This window comes from Sapajus apella, unplaced genomic scaffold (assembly GCF_009761245.1).
Source record: "Sapajus apella isolate SASKATOON/1434 unplaced genomic scaffold, GSC_monkey_1.0 scaffold75, whole genome shotgun sequence".
Lineage (NCBI taxonomy): Eukaryota > Metazoa > Chordata > Mammalia > Primates > Cebidae > Sapajus > Sapajus apella.
Window position 1 is genome coordinate 10,349,406 of NW_022437015.1, and position 22,295 is coordinate 10,371,700.

Sequence of the window (22,295 nt, forward strand, 5' to 3'; positions counted from 1 at the left end):
ACTTTTTTGTAATATGTAACATTTTACTGATAATCTACATTCTAAGAAATTATATATTTCATTCCCATTGTTTGTTTTATATTTTCACGCCATTTTGAGCATAAATGTAAATCTCTGTATTTGAACACTCTCAATATTCAGTGACAAGTTATGAGGGGAAGATTGCAATAACACATTGGTAATATGAAAGACTGTCCACAATGCAGCTGCCTGGCAAGGGTTTTCACTTTAAAGTAACGACAAGATAAAAGAAAGAAAAAAGACAAAAAACAGAGGAAATTAATGCAGGGGGGAGAAACAGTAGCACTTTTTAAATGCAATCTCATTAACTTGAAATATAATACATTTTTATATTACGTTTTGTAAGACAATTAGACATTTTCCTCTGTGGTTTAGTAAAGATACTTCAAATAAGCCATTTAGAGCTCTTAATAGGAGTTATTTCTGGTTCTTAAACAAATCTGAGTATAATGATTGGTCTCAGCAATTAAGAAACAGATATCCTGGGCCAGGCACGGTGGCTTACGCCTGTAATCCCAGCACTTTGGGAGGCCGGGGCGGGCGGATCACCTTGAGGTCAGGAGTTTGTGACCAGCCTGCCCAACATGGCGAAACCCCATCTTTACTAAAAACACAAAAAATTAGCCAGGCGTGGTGGAAGACACCTGTAATCCCAGCTGCTAGGGAGGCTGAGGCAGGAGAATCACCTGAACCTGGGAGTCGCAGGTTGCAGTGAGCCGAGATCATGCCACTGAACTCCAGCCTGGGCAACAAGAGTGAAACTCTGTCTCAAAAACAAAAAAAAAGAAAGAAAAGGAAAGAAAGTAACAGGTATCCTGGATTTCTTCTAGAACTGGTGGCACAATTCTCTATTTGAAGGCGAATAAATCTTTTAGTCTTTAAGAAACATACGTTCCAAATAATCCTTCTTATTAAGAGATATTTATCTTTAGGGTCTTTGAAGGTATATGGACAGCAAAATAAACTTAAGAACAGACGTCCTTTCTCATTCCCAAATTAGCCTAATGAATGCCAACTAGAAGAAAGTTGCTAATCTTTCCATCACTAAGCTTTCACACCAAGAGGATTTGTAACATTTTCAAACATACATAAAAGGATCTATGCATTCAACAAAATCTGTGACCATTCCTCTTAGATTTATCTCTTTCCTCCTCTCTACCACTTTCTCATTGCCTTTCAAGAACGTAGTAGCTCTGATTTTTACAGATGAATAACTATGATTGTGATAAAGAAAAATTTACTCCTCTAGAATTCCTTGTCTCTTACTCGCTAACCCATCAAAATATATACGTTTTACTTAGAGAAAGTATTTGTAAAGCAGACAAAATGCCTTGATGAAAAATTCAAATACAATTAAAAATATGTCACATATATAGCATTCACTTGGTAAATGCCTGTTTTATTAATATCATTTTGGGGGCTTATATCTACATTAATTTGGGGACTAAAGAGCATAAGATCAACAATGAATCTTAAATGTATTTATTAGTTTAAACAACTAAGATTTTAAAAAGATGTTTACACTACTAACGTTTCTGTGTTTTCAAGGTATTTATAGAAACAAATACATACTAGATGATTAGCCCTAGTTATTTTTAAAATAGTTTTGTTACACCAGGGAAGTGAAGCTGTTTATAAAGTTAGTGACTTCATACCCTGAATATTTTTCTCATATTAAGCAAATATCACTTGTAATAAGCTGTATATTTGAGTGTAAGACCTCAATACTTACCCTGACTACACTGAAGTCCAGCTTAGTCTCCTGCGCACACTGTAATATGAGCTGAAAGCAATTTTTACTTTGATTTGTCATTCCATTTTCATAATAACGCTGTAAAATCCTTTGTTGTTCTACAGTAAATACAGAACGTAGATTCATCTAAAAATAAAAGAAGATACTCTGAAAATTGGAATAAAAATTTGGTATGTGTAGAATTTATACACCTATTTTTTATACAATTTCAGTGCTTCCAAGCTGTAAGACTTCTTTAGGTGAATTAATCCCCAGTACTGGGCAATAATTTGTGTGCTAAAGGGAGACAGCTTCTCAGTTAAAAATTTGCATAGTGCAAGCACTTATTGTATTTGTTCAAATAAAGTGCCAACTTTAAAGAAAAAAAAAACAGAAAATGAAAAAAAACAGAAAAGTCCTTATCTCTTTAGTGTTAATGCATGGAAAAAAAGATTATTGCATTGAAATGAATATTTATGGCTAGCAAAGTCAGACATGGTGGTAGCCATACGTGATTATTTATCAATAGGGACACTCACTGTTCTTTGTCAAGCAAGGCATCTGGCATATGTTTTATAGCCAGCAGCTGTGCTCTGGAACAAAATGGTGCTTTTATTTTTCTTCTTTCTTGGATAAAGGAATTATTTTTATATATTAAAACATAACCTCTCTTTAGAGCTTAAAAATAAACAAGAAGGTTTAGTGACTGTGAACATTTCTGTGCTTAAGGCAATACCAACCAAAATAATTAATAAACATAGCATATAAATAAAAATGTAAAATTATGTACGTTTTACTAAAAATAAACCATGTTAAAACTATGTACCTTTTAACTAAATTGATGCTGACACAATTTGACAAGATAAGTAAAATTAAGGAAACACTTTATCTTTCCTGCCAGTAGATAAAATGTTTAATATTAAGGGTATACAACTCTGAATTTAAAGAATAAAAATCAGGTCAAACTCTTCTTTAACAATGATAAATTCTAGTAATGCAATTCATAAATAATCTTTGTAATTAGATTAAATCAATTTCGGGTTCTTGTTAAAAGCTGTCACACTAAACTTGTTAATCTGAAAAGTTGACAGAAAAAAAAAAAAAAGAAAATTGTCTCTTCAAAGTTAAGAAAACAGCAACAGAATAGTTGGGCATGGCGGTGTGAGCCTGTGGTCCCAGGTACTTGGGAGGCTGAGGTAGGAGGATCGCTTGAGCCTCACATGTGGAGGATGCAGTGAGCTGAGATCATACCACTGCACTCCAGCCTGAGTGACAGAGAGAAACCTCGTCAAAAAAAAAAAAAGAAAAAGAGAAAGAAAGGAAGGAAGGAGGGAGGGAGGGAGGAAGGAAGGAAGGAAAGGAGGGCAACAAAACTCTACAAGCCAAACCAGACAGAAATTTGTCTGGCATACTGTGTATGGAAATAACCGAGTACATTAACATGGAAACAATTTATCTTTCTCTGAATACTTCGAACAATAAAGCTATCTAATAAGGAAAGTAAACAGTCATCCAGTCATCCAATGCAATCTGTACACCTGAATTTCATTCCTGCCCACACAAGCATCTATCTCATCTATCTCCTATCTAATGTTAAGAGATCTGACTAGAGAAAATCAGATGTAGGCAAGCACGAGGAAAGATGAAAGTAAAGTTTCTCCCTGAAACATCAGAAGCAAAGACTTCTACTAACTTTCTGAAGGGGATCTCATTCAAATACCCTAATATGTAAGCCTAAACTGAACTAAATTTTCAAAGAGGCTTGGACAAGTGGACAGGAACAATATCCATTAAAGCAATTTTTTACTATCATGCTGCCAGATTTCAGAGAAATTTGGGATTTCTTTTCCTAAATGGTTCAACTGCAGTCAGGAGAAGAGCCAGAAGATGGAGATCAAATACCTGAAATATTTCATCTGGTATGGATTTAGAAGCAAGGTACTTTGAAACGGGTCCTGAGGGCAATGGTAAACTTCAATTTTTTAGTGTATAATCAGAGCTCTGATCCTCCTCTGCAGTGCTGTACCTACTGCAAAAATCCTAAAGTATAAGATGTGAATGATCAGCAAGTGTGATAATATCTGCCCTATGTTTTCCCATTAGCTGGCTGCAACTGTTACATTTATCTAAGTATGATATCAACCTACAAAACACAGCAGGTCCTTACCCACTGATACCAATAGCCAAATATAGATGACTGAGTACTAAACAGATTTCCGAATACTACAACTCTGACAATAGACAATGCGGGGACCTTTTTTAGATTTCGCTTTAAATTCAGTAGCAACAGCAGTAAGGCCACTTTGCTCAAAAGATCTACTATTTTTCTTTCAAATGGTAGGAAGTTAATTCTTTACAACAACAACTAGATAACCCCATTTGAGCAAGATAATTTATCATTATCTTCATCCACCCTAGCTATCTTGACCTCTGTAGTGGCAAGATATTGAATAACTGCACAGCCAAGATTGTTAATCATTTGCAAAAAATAATCAAATTAGAGTTTTTAAAATAATGACATTTAGAGTTGGATTTTTATTTATATGGAAGGTAAACTGACAAACCATCAGTTTCCTGGAAATTTAAGTTTGTTGAATTGTGGTGGGGATGGTGGCTGAATTAGGGGATTGAGTGCTGAAGTAACAATTAATTTAGCTTTACCCCCAAGATTTCCTAGTCTAATATTCTGTATTGTGCTACCCATTCAGCAGATGTCCACCCATAGGAATAAGACAACCTGGGTTTTATGCTCAGCTTCATTGCTGACAATTTGGTAAATCATTTAATTTTCATGAATATCCATTATGAAGTCTGTAAAATGCTGGGTTATACAACTCATCTATCACTCTGGGTTGCTACAAATAAGTTATGATATATGAACTCATTAGTCTTAAGGTGTAAAGCATGTTACAATTGTAACATGCCTATATTTTGAGTATAACTAGGCCCTTAAGTTTATATAGCATATTCAAATAGGGAAATTTTCAGGTTCCACTCAGGTTTAAGATTCGATATTTTAATGAAGACTCTAAGACATTGAGAAAATATTAAATCATGCTTAGTATGTTCTATTTAAGCTAGCTGAACAATTAGTAAATTTTTTTAGATTTGTTGTTTTGGAAGTACCTGAAAAATACAGCTTCTAAGAAGGACTGCTTTCTTAGGGATTCCAGATAGCTAAGGCTACATTTTCACACAGAAACATTTAAGATAAATTCCTATATGATGTAACACTCTTCTTATAGATTCAATGCCATACTTAAAACCAGCTCAATGCCTTACTAATGCCCCAGCTAATTAAAACATATGAAAATTACCAAAAAATTTACTTACAAGTATTCATTATAAGTAAACAAGATTTTCCAAATGGGATGACATATTTGGAGACTGAGGTGGAAGGATTTTTTGAGACCAGGACTTTGAAAACAGCCTGGCAGCATGGTGAGACCTCCATCTCTACAACTGTTTTTGTAATTAGTGGGGCATGGTGGCATGTGCCTGTCCTAGCTATTCTGGAGGCTCAGGTGGGAGTGTCACTTGAACCCAGAAGTTTGAGTTACACTGAGCTATGATTGCACCACTGCACTCCAACCTGAGTGACAGAGTAAAACCCTGTCTCTAAATAAATAAGTAATAAATAAAATGGAACAAGTCCATAAAATCATCATCAATTCAAATATAACACATTCTTTTCAATATTAAAAATGTGAATTTTGGATGAGCCATTGATGTTTTTGGTTACAAAGTGGTGAGCCAAGATAAACATAACACCTTGTATATCTTATTATGGCCAACATGTCTATATTAATATTGTCCTTTTTATCCATTATTATTATTCACTTCTAAACTTACAAACAGTAAAATTCACTTTTTCATGTACAGTTTTATGAGTTAAGATAAATGTATATAGTCATCAAAGCATCACCAAAATCAAGACAGAATAGTTTCATCACTCCCAAAAATTTCCCTTAAGCTGCCTCATAATCAAGCCCTCCAGACACCCCAGAACCTAGCAACCACTGTTTCTATAATTTTGACTTCTATAGACAACCATATAAATGGAATCATACAACATGTAGACTCTTGAGCCTAGCTTCTTTCACCTAGCATAGAGTATTTGAGATAAATCTGAGTTGCTGTGCGTCATCAGTAGTTTGTTCCTTTTTCTTGTAAAGTGGTATTTCATTGTATGGATATACCACAGTTAATTCGTCCACTGAAGGACATTTGAGTTGTTTTAATTTCTTGGCAATTATGTATAAAGCCATTAAGAACATTTGTACACAGATTTCTGTGTGCAGGTAAGTTTTCATTTCTCTTGAGTAAATACCTAGGAATGGGACTTCTGGGTCCTCTGGTAAGTGAATGTTTAACTTCGTAAGTGTATGTTTAACTTCATAAGTTGTTAGCCTGTTTTCAGAATTGGCTGTAAAAATTTGTATTCCCGAATACACTGGAAAACATTCAGTAAAAGTTTCAGTTATTTCACTTCCTCATCAACATACATTACAGCCAATATTTTTAAATTGGCCATTTCATAGGTGTGTAATTGAATATTATTGTTGTGGTTTTAATTTGTATTTCTCTAGTGACAAACGATGTTGAACATGTTTTCATATACTTATCTGCCACTTCTTTGTGGAAGTGTTTTATTCAAACATTTACCAAATTTTTAAACTCGGTTGTTTGTTTACTTATTATTGAGTATTGAGGGTTCATTAAATATTCTGGATACAAACCCTTCATCAGAAATATGATTTCCAAAGTTTCTCCACCTGTGGCTTATCTTTTGTTAATTATTTATACCTTGTTTGATTTCTTTTACTAGAGATTTATAGTTTTCAGGAAACAGATCCAGCACATAGTCTGTTAAATAAATACCTATATATTTTCTGTTTTCAGTGAAGGGGGGTGTTATTGTAAATTGTATTTTTTTAACATTTCCAATTGTTCATTGCTAGTTTATTAAACATACAATTGATTTTGGTACACTGAAGTTGTATTCTCCAACTTTGCTAAACTAACTTACTAGTTCCAGGGGATTCAGTTGATTGCTTGCTATTTGCTACACAATCATGCTGTCCACAAAGAGGGACAAACTTATTTCTTGTTTTCTGACATGCATTCCTTTCATTTCTCTATCTTGCCCTTACTGGACTGGCTAGGACATAAAGCATGATGTTGACATAAAGCATGATGTTTTATAGAAGGAAGTTTAATTGATTCACAGTTCTGCATGGTTGGGGAGGCCTCAAGAAACTTACAATCATGGCAGAAAGGAGAGCAAACAAGTCCTTCTTCACATGGTGGCAGGAAGGAGAATAATGAGAGCCAAGCAAAGGGGGAAGCCCCTTTTAAAACCATAACATCTCATGAGAACTTACTATCATAAGAATAGCATGGGAGAAACCACTACCATGAGTCAACTATCTCCCACTGGGTCCCTCCCACAACAGGTGGGAATTCTCGGAGATTTAATTCAAGTCGAAATTTGAGTGGTGACACAGCCAAATCATATCATTCCGTCTCTGGCCCCTCCCAAATCTCATGTCCTCACATTACAAAACACAGTAATACCCTTCCAAAAACTCCCCAAAGTCTTAACTCATTTCAGCATTAACCCAAAAGTCCAAGTCCAAAGTCTCTTCTGAGACAAAGCAAGTCACTTCCGCCTATAAGCCTGTAAAATCAAAAGCAAGTTAGTTACTTCCTAGATAAAATGGGGGTATAGGCATTGGGCAAATGGGAGAATTTGGGCAAAATAAAAGGGCTATAGGCCCCTGCAAGTTCAAAATCCAATAGGGCAGTCATTAAAACTTAAAGATCCAAAATGATCTCCTTTGACTCCATGTCTCACATCCATGTTATGCTGATGCAAGATGTGGGTTTCAATGGACTTGGGAAGCTTCAACCTTGTGGCTTTGCAGGGTACAGCCACCCTCCCAGCTGATTTCACAGGCTGGTGTTAAGTGCATGTAGCTTTTCCAGGTTCATGCTGCAAGCCGTCAGTGGATCTACTGTTTTTGTGTCTGGAGGACAGTGGCCCTCTTCTTACAGCTTTACTCCCTGTGTGGGGTCTCCAACTCCACATGTCCCTTCCACACTGCCCTAGCAGAGGTTCTCCATGAGGGCTCTGTCCATGCAGCAAATATCTGCCTGGACATCCAGGAATTTCCATACATCCTCTGAAATCTAGGTGGAGGTTGCCAAACCTCAATTCTTGACTTATGTGCACCTGTAAGGGCTAACACCATGTGTAAGCCACCAACGTTTAGGGCTTGCACCCTCTGAAGCAATGGCCTGAACTGTATGTTGGCCCCTTCTATCCATGGCTGGAATGCATGGCACCAAATCCTGACTGCACAAAGTAGCAAGGCCCTGAGTCCAGCCCAAGAAACCATTGTTTCCTTACAGGCCTCTGCACCTGTGATGGGAGGGGCTGCCATGAAGATCTCTGAAATGCCCTGTAGACATTTTCTCCATTGTCTTGGTAATTAGCATTTGGTTCCTTGTTACTTATGAAAATTTCTGCAGCCAGCTTGAATTTCTCACCAGAAAATGTGATTTTCTTTTCTACTGCATCATCAGGCTGTACATTTTCCAAACTTTTATGCTCTGCTTTCCCTTGAATGCTTTGCCACTTAGAAATGTCTTGCACCAGATACCCTAAATCATCTCTCTCAAGTTCAAAATTTCACAGATCTCTAGGTAAGGGCAAAATGCCACCCTCAGTCTCTTTGCATAGCAAGAGTGACCTTTACTTAAGTTTCCAACAAGTTTCTCATCTTCATCTGAGACCACCTCAGCCTGGACTTCCTTGTCCGTATCACTGTCAGCCTTTTGGTCAAAGCCATTTAACAAGCCTCTCAGAAGTTTCAAACTTTCCTACATCTTCCTGCCTTAGGAGCCCTCCAAGTATCTAGGAAGTTCCACCACATTTTCCTGTCTTCCTCTGAGCCATCCAAACTGTTCCAACCTCTGCCTGTTTCAAAATTGCTTCCACATTTTTAGGTATCCTTATAGGAGTGTCCCACTCCCAGTACCAATTTACTATATTTGTCTGTTCTAATGCTGCTATAAAGAATTGCTGGAAACTGGGTAATATGTGTGTGTGTGTGTGTGTGTGTGTGTGTGTGTGTGTGTGTGTGTGTTTGTTTGTGTGATGGAGTCTCACTCCATAGCACAGGCTGGAGTGCAGTGGCACAATCTTGGCTCACTGCAACCTCCACCTCCCTGGTTAAGTGATTCTCTTGCCTCAGCCTCCCATGTAGCTGGGACTACAGATGCCTGCCACCATGTGAAGTTAATTTTTTGTATGTTTAGTAGAGATGGGGTTTCACTGTGTTAGCCAGGATGACCTTGACCTGACCTCGTGACCTGCCCATCTCAGCCTCCCAAAGTGCCAAGATTATAGGTGTGAGCCACCACACCTCGCCTAATGCAAGACTTTTAACTGACTCCTAGTTCCATATAGCTGAAGAGGCCTCAGGAAACTTACAATTATGGCAGAAGCAAACATGTCCTTCTTCACATGATGACAAGAAGGAAAAAATGAGAGCCAAGTGAAGAGGGAAGTCCCTTAGAAAACCATCAGATATAGTGAGACATTGCTGACTATCATGAAAATACCATGGGGAAATACCACCCCATGATTCAATTACCTCCCACCGGGTACCTCCCACAACATATGAGGATTATGGGAACTATAATTCAAGATGAGATTTGGGTGCTGACACAGCCAAACCATGTCAGAGATTGAACAAATTTACATTCCTACCAATAGCATGTGTCTCATTTTCTCCACATCCTTTGCCAATATCTGATATTTTTTGACTTTTTAAAAATAGTCATTTTGACTGGTGTGAAATGGTATATCATTGCGGTTTTATTTCTATTTCTCTGATGATCAGTTAATTTGATCTGCTCTTATATTTACTAGTCTCTTCATTTGGCTTTGTTTGGATTTAATTTACTTTCCTTTTTCCAGTTTCTTGAGATGGAAGCTTATATTGTTGATCTGAGACCTTTCTTCTTTTCTAAATACAAACAAGTAATGTTAAATTTACTTCTAAGTATTGCTTTGATTACATTCTAAAAATTTTGATAAAGTATATTTTAATTGTCATTCACTTCAAAATATTTTCCAATTTCTTTTATTGTTTAATTAAAATATTTAGGGCATTTCCAGATATCTCTCTATTGCTAATTTTTGGTGTAATTTGGTTGTGATTAGAAAACATACTTTTTATCATTTCAATTCTTTAAAATTTTTAAAAAGTGTATTTTATGTCACAGAAAATTATTTCTCTTGGTGAATGTTCCATGAACATTTGAAAGGAGTGTGTATTCTGTGTATTCTAAAAATGTCAATTAGGTCATGTTGGTTGATAGTATTTTTCAGGTTTTCTATATCCTTATTGACTTCCTCACAACTTTTCCTACCAATTACTAAAAGAGGAATGGTGTACTCTCCATGTATAACTGTGGATTTGTCTATTTTTATTTTCAGTTCTGTTAAGTTTTTGCTTTGTGTTTGTTTCTTTGAAACATAATCTCACTCCATCACCCAGGCTGGAGTGCAGTGGAACAATCTTAGCTCATGGCAACTTCCATTTTCTAGGTTCAAGCCATTCTCATGCCTCCCGAGTAGCTGGGATTACAGACATACATCACCATGCCTTGCTAATTTTTGTATTTTTAGTACAGATGGGTTTCACTGTGCTGACCAGGCTGGTCTTGAACTCCTGGCCTCAAGTGATCTGCCCTCGTTGGGTTTCCAAAGTGCTAAGAGTACTGGTGTGAGCCACTGGGCCCAGCCAACTTTTTGCTTTATGTATTTTGAAAATTTGTTGGTAAGCACATATACATGTAGGATTGTTGCATCTTTTTGGTAAATTGACTCTTTATTCCTTAGTTATATAATGCCCCTCTTTATTCCTGGTACTAGTACTGCATTTTACTTTGCCAGACACTAATACATACATTCCAGCTTTGTTTTGATTGCTGTATCACAGTATATCACTTTCTATACTTTTACTTTTACCCTATGTCTTCATATATAAAGTGAATTTATTTTATAAAATATGTATTTTTGTTATTTAATACACTATGACAATGCCTTTTAATTAGTTTATTTACAGAGCTTACATTTAATGTAATTACTGATATAGTTGGATATAGGTATACCATTTTATTTGCTGTTTCATTTGTCCCTCTGACATCGATCTCCTTTTTCCATCTTCTTTTGGATTATCTGAATGCTTTTTGGTATTATGTTTTAATTTTTTATGCTAAATTTATTTTACATTTTTTGGTGATTAAGGATTACAATGTACATATATTTTTTTTTCTTTCTACACAGTTAATATTTTACAGACTCAATGACAACCATCTAGATCTCTTTTCTCTCCCCTCTTTGTGTTATAGTGATGATACATAGTACATCTCTATGTATTAGAAACCCTGATAGATAATGTCATTTTTACTTTCAACAGTTTTAAGGAACTTAAGAAAATAAAAATAGAATCCCATATTTACCCAGAATTTACCATTTAGTTTGATCCTTTTTTTTGTTCCTGAAACTCAAATTTTCCCCTGCTATCATTTCCATTCAGCCTAAAGAACTTACTTTAATATTTTTAAGAATAGATCTGTTTGTAAAAAATTTTCTTAGGTTTTTTTTTTTAATCTGAGAATCTCTTTATTTCATCATTTCTGATACATATTTTCATGGACTATAAGATTCTGGGTTGAAAACTTTTTTCCATGAATTTAAAGATGCTTTTCCAATGTCTTTCATCTCCAAAATTTTGCATGAGAAAAATTCAGTCATTCATATCCTTGTTTTCATATGTATATGCTCTTTTTCTGTGGCTATTTTCAAGATTTTTTTTTACCTTTTGCTTTCAGCAGTTTGATTATGAAGTGTCTAGATATAATTTTCTTTGATTTTGTATTGTTTCAAGCTCCTTAATCTTGAATTTGTAAATTTTCATCTTTTACATGTGGGAAGTTTTCAGCTATTATTTCTTCAAATATTTTTTCTAAACAAATCTCTCTTATTCCTCTGGGATTTCAATGATGTGAATACTATTTTCATATCATCCCATAGGGCTTGAGGCTTTGTTCATGTTTCTAGATTTTTTTTCCTCTCTGTTCATCAGATTGAATAATTTATGTTGATTTGTCTTAAAGTTCACTGACCGTTCCCACTGTCTTCATCATTCTGTTACTGAGCACAGATGGAGCCTTTAAAAATTTTCAGGTAATGAATTTTCAGCCCTATGCTCTGCTGAGAACTTCCAACAGCTTACTCTTTTTCAAGGTGTTTATTTTCATCTAAGGGAGCATAGATATAGTAGCTGTTTTAATACCTTTTTATACAATTCCAACATCTGGGTGATTGGTGTTGGCATCTCTTGTTGAGTAAATTTAAATTCTGTTTCGGTTCTTTTGAATATTATTTGTTGGCATCCACTGGAGAATGTTGATTTGGCAGAACACAGTTAGCAGACAATCACCTATGTCAGATTCAACAAAAAGTAATTTTTTTTTAACTTCTGTCAGCAAGTCAGTTCAGTTTTCAAATTTTTTGCTGTGTTACTTTAGGTCTGTTCTCACACTAGTACCATTGGGGTGGTGGTTTCAATGTCAATTCTATTTCCAAAACCTTTGCTGTCTATTTCAAATCTGTCCCACTCATGAACAACTAAAAGATGAACTTAAGTTTTCTACAGGTTGATGCCCAGTATTAAAAGATCTCCTTCCTCAACTCTTTCCTCTCCATGATTCTCCACTCACTGTACAGCCTGCAAGGGCCACTGTACCTGGTCCCCTAGCCAGAAATATAGGGTTTCTCTTAGAATTTATTTTAGTTGTGCTATTGTCACGGTTCCATAGCTCTGCAACTGGAGCCACCATTGATTCAAAAGTGGAAGTGAGAGACAAGAGACTGAAACTGACTCAGGATTTCCTCCCACACTGTTGGGACTGCCAGCTGATATTACAGTTTTAGCCAATAATGTACTGCTCCATAGTTCCATGAGTTGGATCCAGCCTTGGGCCAAAGCCTCAAGAGAAAGGGGGGAAAACTGGAAATCTCATCCATATGTGGTCACTTCAAATTCTGACTGCCTTCCTCAATCTGCCTGCTTTTGATTACTTTCAGGGTTCTAATTTCAAAATTTTGTCCAGAGTTTGTAGCTATAATAATCAGAAGAGAAGGTTGCAGTGGGCATACTTCATCTTGGTTAGAATGGGAAGTCCAGCACTGCATTTTTAAAATTTAGATCAAACTAAACTTTAAGGAACTTTAAGTCAAATTAAAGCTGTATTTATTTAACTCTTGCTGAAAAGCAATACTTTGGCTGATGCTACTGGTTTAAAATCTAAAACACACACACATACATACACACACACAGAACCAGTTTTCTGTCTTTCTCAGAAGCTTTTATATATGAAATAACTACATTTTTGAATAAATTAAATAACTACATTTTTGAATAAATTAAATCTTAGAAGTGTTTTGAAGCAAATAAAAGATATTAGTAATAATATAATTCTAGGCATTTTTTCTTGGCATTTTTATTTTCTTGGTCATGAAAATGAATGCTTCATGTTTAATTGTATACTCTGTAGTTGTTCTGAATAATTTGGTATGAAGATATATGAAGATTCCCCAGTTGCCGCCATGCTTCCATTTCTAAGATATTTTGGGAAATTAGTCATTCTGGAAAGCTAAAGTATATACTCCTTTGAGCAATAAGACTTTATTTTTCCTAGGTTTTCATTTTAGATGAAAATATTTCTGAACTATAGTATTCACTCTCAAATTTTTTAACAGGGAGTAGAAAAATAAAGTATTTCTTATAAGACTGGGTCATCATTATAAACATGATTTAATAAATGATGTTCTAATAATTGTAATACAGTGTCTGTCTCCATTAAAACAGTTAAATTCTTGCATATCCTTTTAATAGTTTATCATTTACTCTCCTTGTCTGTCATCATTTGTCATGCTGTTAGTGGGCTTGCCTTTAGCAATTCCCTCTCACTCCTAATTTGCCAGGTTTTGCTTTTTTTCACTAGTTTGTTTTTTCTAATCTGATAAAAGACCAGAATTTTCAGGAAAGGCCTGAGAGGTTCACTCATGACTGTATCATTTGGGTCTTACCTTGTAGATTTTGTGACACTTATTTTCTTGAATTTGCTAGAGGAATGACATATGTGAAGGATTACTACTATGCCTTTTTACTCTAGTGAAGATCTATAGTGGTTATAATGGCTATTTTATTTCACACATTATGAACTGTGCAGTAGTGGAATAGAAAGTTGGATTAAAATCAACCCCTGTGACCATGTGGATATATAGTTGTGGTTAAGTAAAATTTATGGCACTAATTATTTAGTAAACAATTGCCATCTTTTGTTTAATATTGAGTAAATAAGGCAAATAAAAACATTAGATGAAATATTAAATTATTTCTTAACAACACAGAGCAAGTGGGGTTTTGGATGGGAGAAGGACAGAGTTGTTACAGAGTTTGGGAACTCTTGGATTGAACAAACTTCGGTATTCCACTCCCACATCATTATGTCAATTTTTGTGTACCACTGAGACAAAGGGAAGCCAGCGGGACAAGTTCACCACTGCTCATTTTACAGACAGAGTTTTGTTCTAAACTGTCTATACAATGCAGGATAATCTGCTTTCCTCTGTCTTAACCAATCAGGTAGAGGGAGAGAGTTCTTTCTCTTTGTCTCACATACTATAAGCTTCTATATGACAGGAAGCAAATTTTAATTTTTTTAATTAACCATCTTGTAGAACAATGCCTTGGGTATAGCAAGTGCTCAAATGAGTTCCAAAGCATTACCTCCACTCCTATTTCCTAAAAAAATTTACGTAGATTTGATATTACTTCTTTCTTAAATGCTTTGTACCATTAGTGGGTGAAGCAATTTGGGTATGAAGATGTCTTTAAAGGAAGACTTTAATTAGAAATTCAATTTCTCTAATTAAATATAAAATATTTAGTTACCGGGTTTTTTACAAGAATTTTGGTAATTTCCAACTTTTAAGAAATCGGTCCATTTCCTTTAAGTCATGGAATGTATAGTCCTATAGGTTAATATTTTGTGAGTATACTGTTTAATGTCTGTACAGCCTATTGTGGTATATTCTTCCTTATTATGATATTGACAATTTGTGTCTTCTCTCTTTTATTTTTCCCAAAGAGCTAACATTTTCATTGTATTTGTTTATTGTGTTTCTGTTTTCTATATCATTTATTTATGCTTTTAGCATTATCATTTCCTCTTTATCCTTGTCTTTGGCTTAATTTGCTCTTCTGCCAGTATTTTGTTAAAGTGTTACTCAAGTAATAGATTTCAAGTTTTCTACTTATTCACTAAATTATCATTTTATTTCACCTCTATTGGCCCTTGTGCTATTATTGCTATACATTTTGCTTTTACAAATGTTACTAAATCCCAAATAAGTTATTTTTAAAACTAAACAGTTATGGCTTAAAATTATTCTTTAAATTAAAATATCTTTCATTTACACCAACATATTTACTATTTCCAGTACTCTCCTTTCCATTATGTACATTAACATTTCAATTTGGTATTATTTTTCTTCTATGTGACAATTTCGTTTAACAGTTTTGATAGTGTATATCTGCTAGTGATGTATTTTATACTTTAGTATGAGTAGATGAACCTTTACATTGCTTTATATATATATATATATATATATATATATATATATATAAAATTCTAAGTTAACTTATTTTTTTCTTTTAGCACTTTAAGAATGTTGCCCCATTGTTTTCTGTGTTGCATTGTTTCCATGAGATATATCCTGTCATTGTCTTATTTGTTCCCATATACATAAAGTGCAATTATTTTCTCTGTTTGCTTTTAAGATTTTCTCTTTTCTATGAATTTCAGTAATTGGATTATGAAATATCTTGGTGTTATTTTCTTCATCTTTCTTCTTCGTGGGATTTGTTGAGCTTCTTGGGTATGTAAGTTTATAGATTGCATCAAATTTGTAAAATTTTCATCTGTTCATTTTTAGGTAAGTTTCTTCTACTTCCCACATTCTGTGACTCAAAAAATATGGACGGTAGTTTGGATGACATTGGCTCATAACTCACTGTGGCTCCATTCATTTATTTCTCATATTTTTCTCTTTACTTTTCATTTTGAATATTTTTATTTGTATCTGTTAAAGTTCACTATTTTTTCTTTTGTAGTAGCTAACGTGCTGTTAAAACTATCCACTATATTTGTCACTTCATATACTATATTTTGCCTCTAGAATTTTGATCAATGTGGATTTTTTTAAATCTATTTTGTTCTCATCTTGCTTGTGCTTTCTTCTACCTTATTGAACATATGGAATTCAGAAATAATAGCTGTTTTTTTTTTTTTAACATTCTTCTTTACTAATTTTACACCTTTCTCCATTCTGCTTTTCTTGTTGCTTTCTCACTGGAATATGAGTTGTATAATTTCCAATTTTCTTGCATGCTTGGTAATTTTTCATTTAACATCACATATTATGAATCATGTCATTGGGTCCTGTCCATTTTTCTAACCTTTGAATTCGAATTTGTAGTCTTTGAATGTTGACTTTGTTTGGGGATATATTTAAGTTGCTAGGAATTGGTTTGATTCTTTTGAGGTCTGCTTTTGTCAGAAAAATGTAGAATTGCCTTTATTCTGGATCTCGTTTGCTCCATTACTCAGGCAATACCCTTGTGAGGACTTTCCTAAATACCTCTTGAAAGATGACGTTTTCCAATCTGGCTAGTGGGAATGTAAATATTCCTAGTCCTGTGTGAGTTCTGAGGATTGATTTGCCTGTTCCTTATTGTGGTTCCTTCTCTGGGCTCATCATCAGTTTCGTCACATACTTAAGCTGATCGTTATTCAGAAATTTGAAAGGTCCTTCCACAGATCTCTGTAGCTCTCTACACATGCAGTTTTCTCCTTCACCGTGCAATGTACTCTCCAGTACACTGTCCCTCAAATTGTAGACATCCCTGTACTTTCTGAACTCTGAACTATGTCTTTGCAACTCGGAGAAACTCCTAGCCTTGTGGGGCTCCTTTCACCTGAGCTATTGTCTGGAAACTTTCGCAAGGCAGTAAGTTGGGACATTCATAGGGCTTACCTTGTCTCCCTTCTTTTATGAATCATGGTCCTGTGCTGCCTTTTGTCAAAGGTATAAAATTCATTGTTTTCTTTTTTTTTCTGATTTTTTTTTTGTTTGTGTTTAGATGTTTAAGATAAAAGAGGAAATCCTGTTACTGTTACTTCATCATTGCTATAAGCAGAAATTCAGGTGACCTTTTGGAGTGGTGGAGTGGGAATGCTTTAGGAGTCTGGATATCTTCATCCTATTAAGCTATTAAGCTTCATTACTTTCTAGTCTTGTGACTTTAGCAGAAATAATTGACCTCTGGAACCTCAGTTCCTTCATCTGGAAAATGGGACTATAAATCCTGTCCTATTCTTCTTCAAATCATGTGTCATCTTCAATAAAATACTTAATAAATTGTAATGTGCTATGTCAAGCCTATTTTTGTTAATAGCTAACATATCATCAACTGGCCAGCCCTACTGGGAATAACTCTTTTAACATACATCAATCCATTCCTACAGAATTTATATATGAACCTCAAATGAAGGATATGTACATTATGATATTATGATGGCAAAAGAAAGATTGATCCTGTGACCCTTGTCTATGCAATAAGAATTTAATCTTAAAATGTTTAAGAATGTGAAAGTTAAGCTCAACCAATAGCATGGTGTCTACATATGCATGGAAGTCACTCCAGAATTTTTTAGTATAAACTTAATATTGAAAAATAAATATATGTCATTTTAAGCTAGGTGAATTCCTCTACTAAAACTATTATTAAACCATGTTTTTTTCAAAAATATCTTGATTAACATACAGTAACGAACTAATACTTTGCAGTTAATCAATTTTGAACATGTGTAAAATAATTGCTACTGTAAATCTGTTCTCAAAAGCTGTCACTTTAACCTGTCATTTACATTAAATGATCCTCATCTTTACAAAAAGCTCTATCCCTTTTTCCTTTTTTTTTTTTTTTTTTTTTTTTTGAGATGGGCTTTCACTCTCGTTTCCCAGGCTAGAGTGCAATGACACTATCTCAGCTCACTGCAACCTCTGCCTCCTGGGTTCGAGTGATTTTCCTGCCTCAGCCTCCCGAGTAGCTGAGATTACAGGCTTTGGCCACCACGTCCAGCTAATTTTTAAATTTTAGTAGAGACGGGGTTTCTGCTCTCTACTTACTTTATTTTATAATCATCTTGCCAGAGTTTTCAGATATTGAAAAAAATAAATTCCAGTGTCTTCAAAGCATAAGGTCTAGTGGCAGACATCCTGTCTATTCTAATACTATGAAATTATATTATCTGTTTATTAATCTATAATTAACTGAAATGTATTCTACGCATCTCTTATCTATCTTTTTAGAGATATAATTCACCTCTGTTACTTAGGTGGAAATAGAAACAAAAGGAGATTTTACTAAAAACTTATATGACTTTTTCAGGGCACAAAGAAATTGCTCACTGACCTCGCTTTAAAACACACCTCCCCATCTCTACTAAAAATACAAAAAATTAGTCAGGCGTGGTGGGACGTGCCTGTGGTCCCAGCTACTCTGATGGCTGAGGCAGGAGAATCACTTAAACCCAAGAGGCAGAGGTTGCAGTGAGCTGAGACCATGCCACTGCATTCCAACCTGGGCTACAGAGGGAGACTCCATTAAAAAAAAATAAATTCTGTAATTAATATTCAGTTTGTCAGCTACATAAAATATATTCATAATGACATAACGAATTGCAAAAAAATTTTATATACACATACTCCACATAAATATATGGAAATATAAAGAGACATATATGTGTATACCTACATCCCTAATAAATAATTTCTAAAGAGAGTTTCTACCAAACAAATGCATTAACAAGTAAATATGCTTAAATATACTGGATCTCAGAATGTTTAATCAATGATAAAAAATATATTAACATCATCAACTTGTCAATCTTTTTTTTTTTTTTTTTTTTTTTGAGACAGAGTCTTGCTCCGTCACCAGGCTGGAGTGCAGTGGTGCAATCTTTGCTCACTGCAACCTCTGCCTCCTGGGTCCAAATTATTCTCTGCCTCAGACTTCCGAGTATCTGGGATTACAGGCATGTGCCACCATGCCTGGCTATTTTTTTGTGTGTGTGTTTTTAGTAGAGACGGGGTTTCAGCATCTTGGCCAGGCTGGTCTTGAACCTCTGACCTCGTGATCCACCCGCCTCGGCCTCGCAAAGTGCTGAGATTACAGATGTGAGCCACTGTGCTTGGCCATTAAAAATATATTAGCCTTTAATGAAACTTGCTTAATTCACATTTTAATGTATTCAAATCATAAACAACTTAAACTATAAATAACTAATCATATCCTCAGGTATTTAGAAAGAATAAATGCCTAGTATTTGATAGCACAACAGGGTGACTACAGTCAAAATAATTTAATTATATATTTTAAAATAATTAAAAGAGTATAACTGAATTGTTTGTAACACAAAGGGTAAACGCTTGAGGGAATGGATAATCCCATTTTCCATGATGCGATTATTATGCACTGTATGCTTGTATCAAAATATCTCATGTACCCCATAAATGCATACACTTACTATGTACCCATAAAAGTTAAAAATAAAAAAAAATTTAAATACTAAAATAAGTAAAAAGATCAATTTCAAATGGATAAACAGCTGAATGACAAAAAAGTAAACAGGGACTCAACTGAATGACTGATTACCTTTAGCTCTGTTTTTATGCAATCCCACATGCATCCGTCTATACAGAACATATGACAGTGATATATAGCACTAATGACCAGTGAGAGGAGACCAGAGTCTTCTAATGAGCTAAGTAGTACCTTGATTCATACATATTTGTTGAGTAAATTTTGTTTCACTAAATTGTGTTTCTTTGTTCATTTCTAGCCCTAAAAAAATGTGCAAGTAAACCACTTCTACCTTTCACTAGAGAGTGTTTGCACTGCCACAATTATTGACTGCTAACATTTTACAATCTTGCAAATCACAGTCTTGATAATACCTTCAAATGTAGGTTGTATTTTAATTTACTAATGAGGGAAGTATGTAAAGAGATTGACTGTCTATTATCTTATAACTCCCATTCCTGATTTTACATCAACTTGCACATATTTAGAGGAAAAAAGGTTTAAGCACATCCTGCTCATAAAAGGTTAGAGGGAGATCCCTCAAAGTACACCATCAAGTGGTAAGTAGGTAACATTATATAAACACACACATATATAGTGTAGAAACAACATACAAACACATGTCTATTTAAATAACGAAAATGTGGAAGCATAAATTTTCCCCACTGAGAAAAGGAAACTCTTGTACACATTTCATGGGGATGTAAATTGGTACAGTCACTATGGTAAACAGTATAGAGGTTCCTCAAAAAAATTAAAAATAGAACCACCTACCCACCATATATGATCCAGCAATCCCACTTCTCAATATGTAGCCAAAGGAAATGAAATCAGTAAGTGAAAGATATATCTGCATTCCCATGTTCTCTTACTGAAGTATCATTCACAGTAGCCAAGGTATGGCGTCAACCTAAGTGTCTATCAACAGATGAATAGATAAAGAAAATGTGGCATATATACAAAATGGAATACTATTCAGCGTTAACAAAGAAAAAATAATCTTGTCATTCGCAACTACATGGGTGAACCTCGAACGCTTTATGTTAAGTGAAATAAGCCAGGCACAGAAAGATACTGTATGATCTCACATATGTGGAATCTAAGAAAAGGTCAAACTTATAGAAGCAGAGAGTATAATGGTAGTTACCAAGGCTGGGGAACAGTGGGGGGTTGGGTAGATATTGATCAAGATATATAAAATTTTATTTAGACAAGAAGAATAAGTTCAAGAGGTCTATTGTACAATATGTTGACTACAGTTAATAACAATGTATTGCATACTTGAAAATTGCTAAGAGAGTGGATTTACATGTTTTCACCACAAAATAAGTATGTGAGATAACAGATATGTTAATAGCTTGATTTAGCTATTCTACAATGTACTTATATATATCCAGTCATCATGTTATACAGTATAAATATGTATCTTTTTGTCAATCAAATAAAGAAGGGTTATTCCCACAAATACTTTAAAGAGTAAGAACATGCATAATGTAATAATGTTCAAGACTTCCTGGCAAAAAAAAAAAAAAATTAAAGAAAGAAACTGCATAATGACTTGGAAGCTCATAGAGTGTGACCCCAAATCTGATGGCTGCAGGTAAAACTCCTTCTTTATGCTTCAAATGAAAAAAATAAAACAAAAGCAAAACATACTTAAGGCAGAATATCTCAAACGGAGACCCAAAGATAGATTTTGTTAGCGTAGAAAAAATTTTGCTTTTGTTTTTTGGGTAGCCTTTAAAAGTTGGAAAAGTCAAGGAAGCAGAACCTTCCCTAGAGCTGCCAAAAAGGAAAGTGCTGCTGACACATTTATTTTAACCCAGTGAGACCCATTCAGATTTGTGCCTTCCGGAACTGTAAGATAATAAATTCGAGTTGTTCTATGGCAATAATTTTGTGGTGACGTGTTATGGCAGCGAAGAGACAACATATCATTCCTTTTGAGGATGTTGGTGACAGTGAACCCAATGCAACCATATTCCTCTGTAACACTCTATTGAAAAGTCAAGTAATTAGGATAAATATCATTTCGATGGTAAAGCCACTGCTATCACCAATGTAAGTGGATATACTCAGAGGCTTATCAATTTTACCAATTACATTGGTATACTTTTTTTCTCTTAATGATACAATGTATACTTCAGAATGGAACAAAGCTGATCTATAATAGTCATATAATATATAATGGAGCATGCTTAGATTGCATATTCCTTTACAAATGTAAAAACAGACAAAAGAAAATTCAGGTTTTTGTTTCTATGACCACCAGCTACTTAAAGGTCTCTGCTGTACAGGAAGTCAGATATCACTTTATTTCAGTGCTTCTCAGACATCAATATACATAATAGTAGGTGGGTGTCTTATTAAAATACGGATTCTGATTCAATATATCTAGCATGGGGTCGGAGATTTTGTAGTTTCTAAGAATCTCCCAGGTGATGTCCACGTTGCCACTCTATGGAACACACTTTGAAAAGCAAGGGAGGGATTCACCAATCCCTATCTGAGGCTCCATATTACAAACAATGCTGAATTCAAAAAGTTTTTCTCTACATACAGTATTACTAGTTGGGAGAAGAAAAATAATCTCAAACTGACTTTCAACATCTTTTAAACATTTATTAGTGAGTCTATAGGTTTGACATAAAATGTCTGACTCATTAATTTAATAACTAACATATATACTCAAAAATAAATCCATGTGGTTATACTTTTGTCTTAGAATAATAAGGAGGAGTCAAGGC

General features: G+C 34.6%; 1 protein-coding gene across 1 annotated transcript in view; it reads right to left on the bottom strand.

Annotated features, from left to right (window-relative positions):
- HDX (highly divergent homeobox) overlaps positions 1-22,295 on the bottom strand; it is a 175,507-nt gene that overhangs the window by 147,448 nt on the left and 5,764 nt on the right. The window contains exon 2 of the mRNA XM_032251400.1: positions 1,754-1,900. Within this exon, the coding sequence (XP_032107291.1) occupies positions 1,754-1,900 (147 nt within the window). The remainder of the gene's footprint in view (positions 1-1,753; positions 1,901-22,295) is intronic.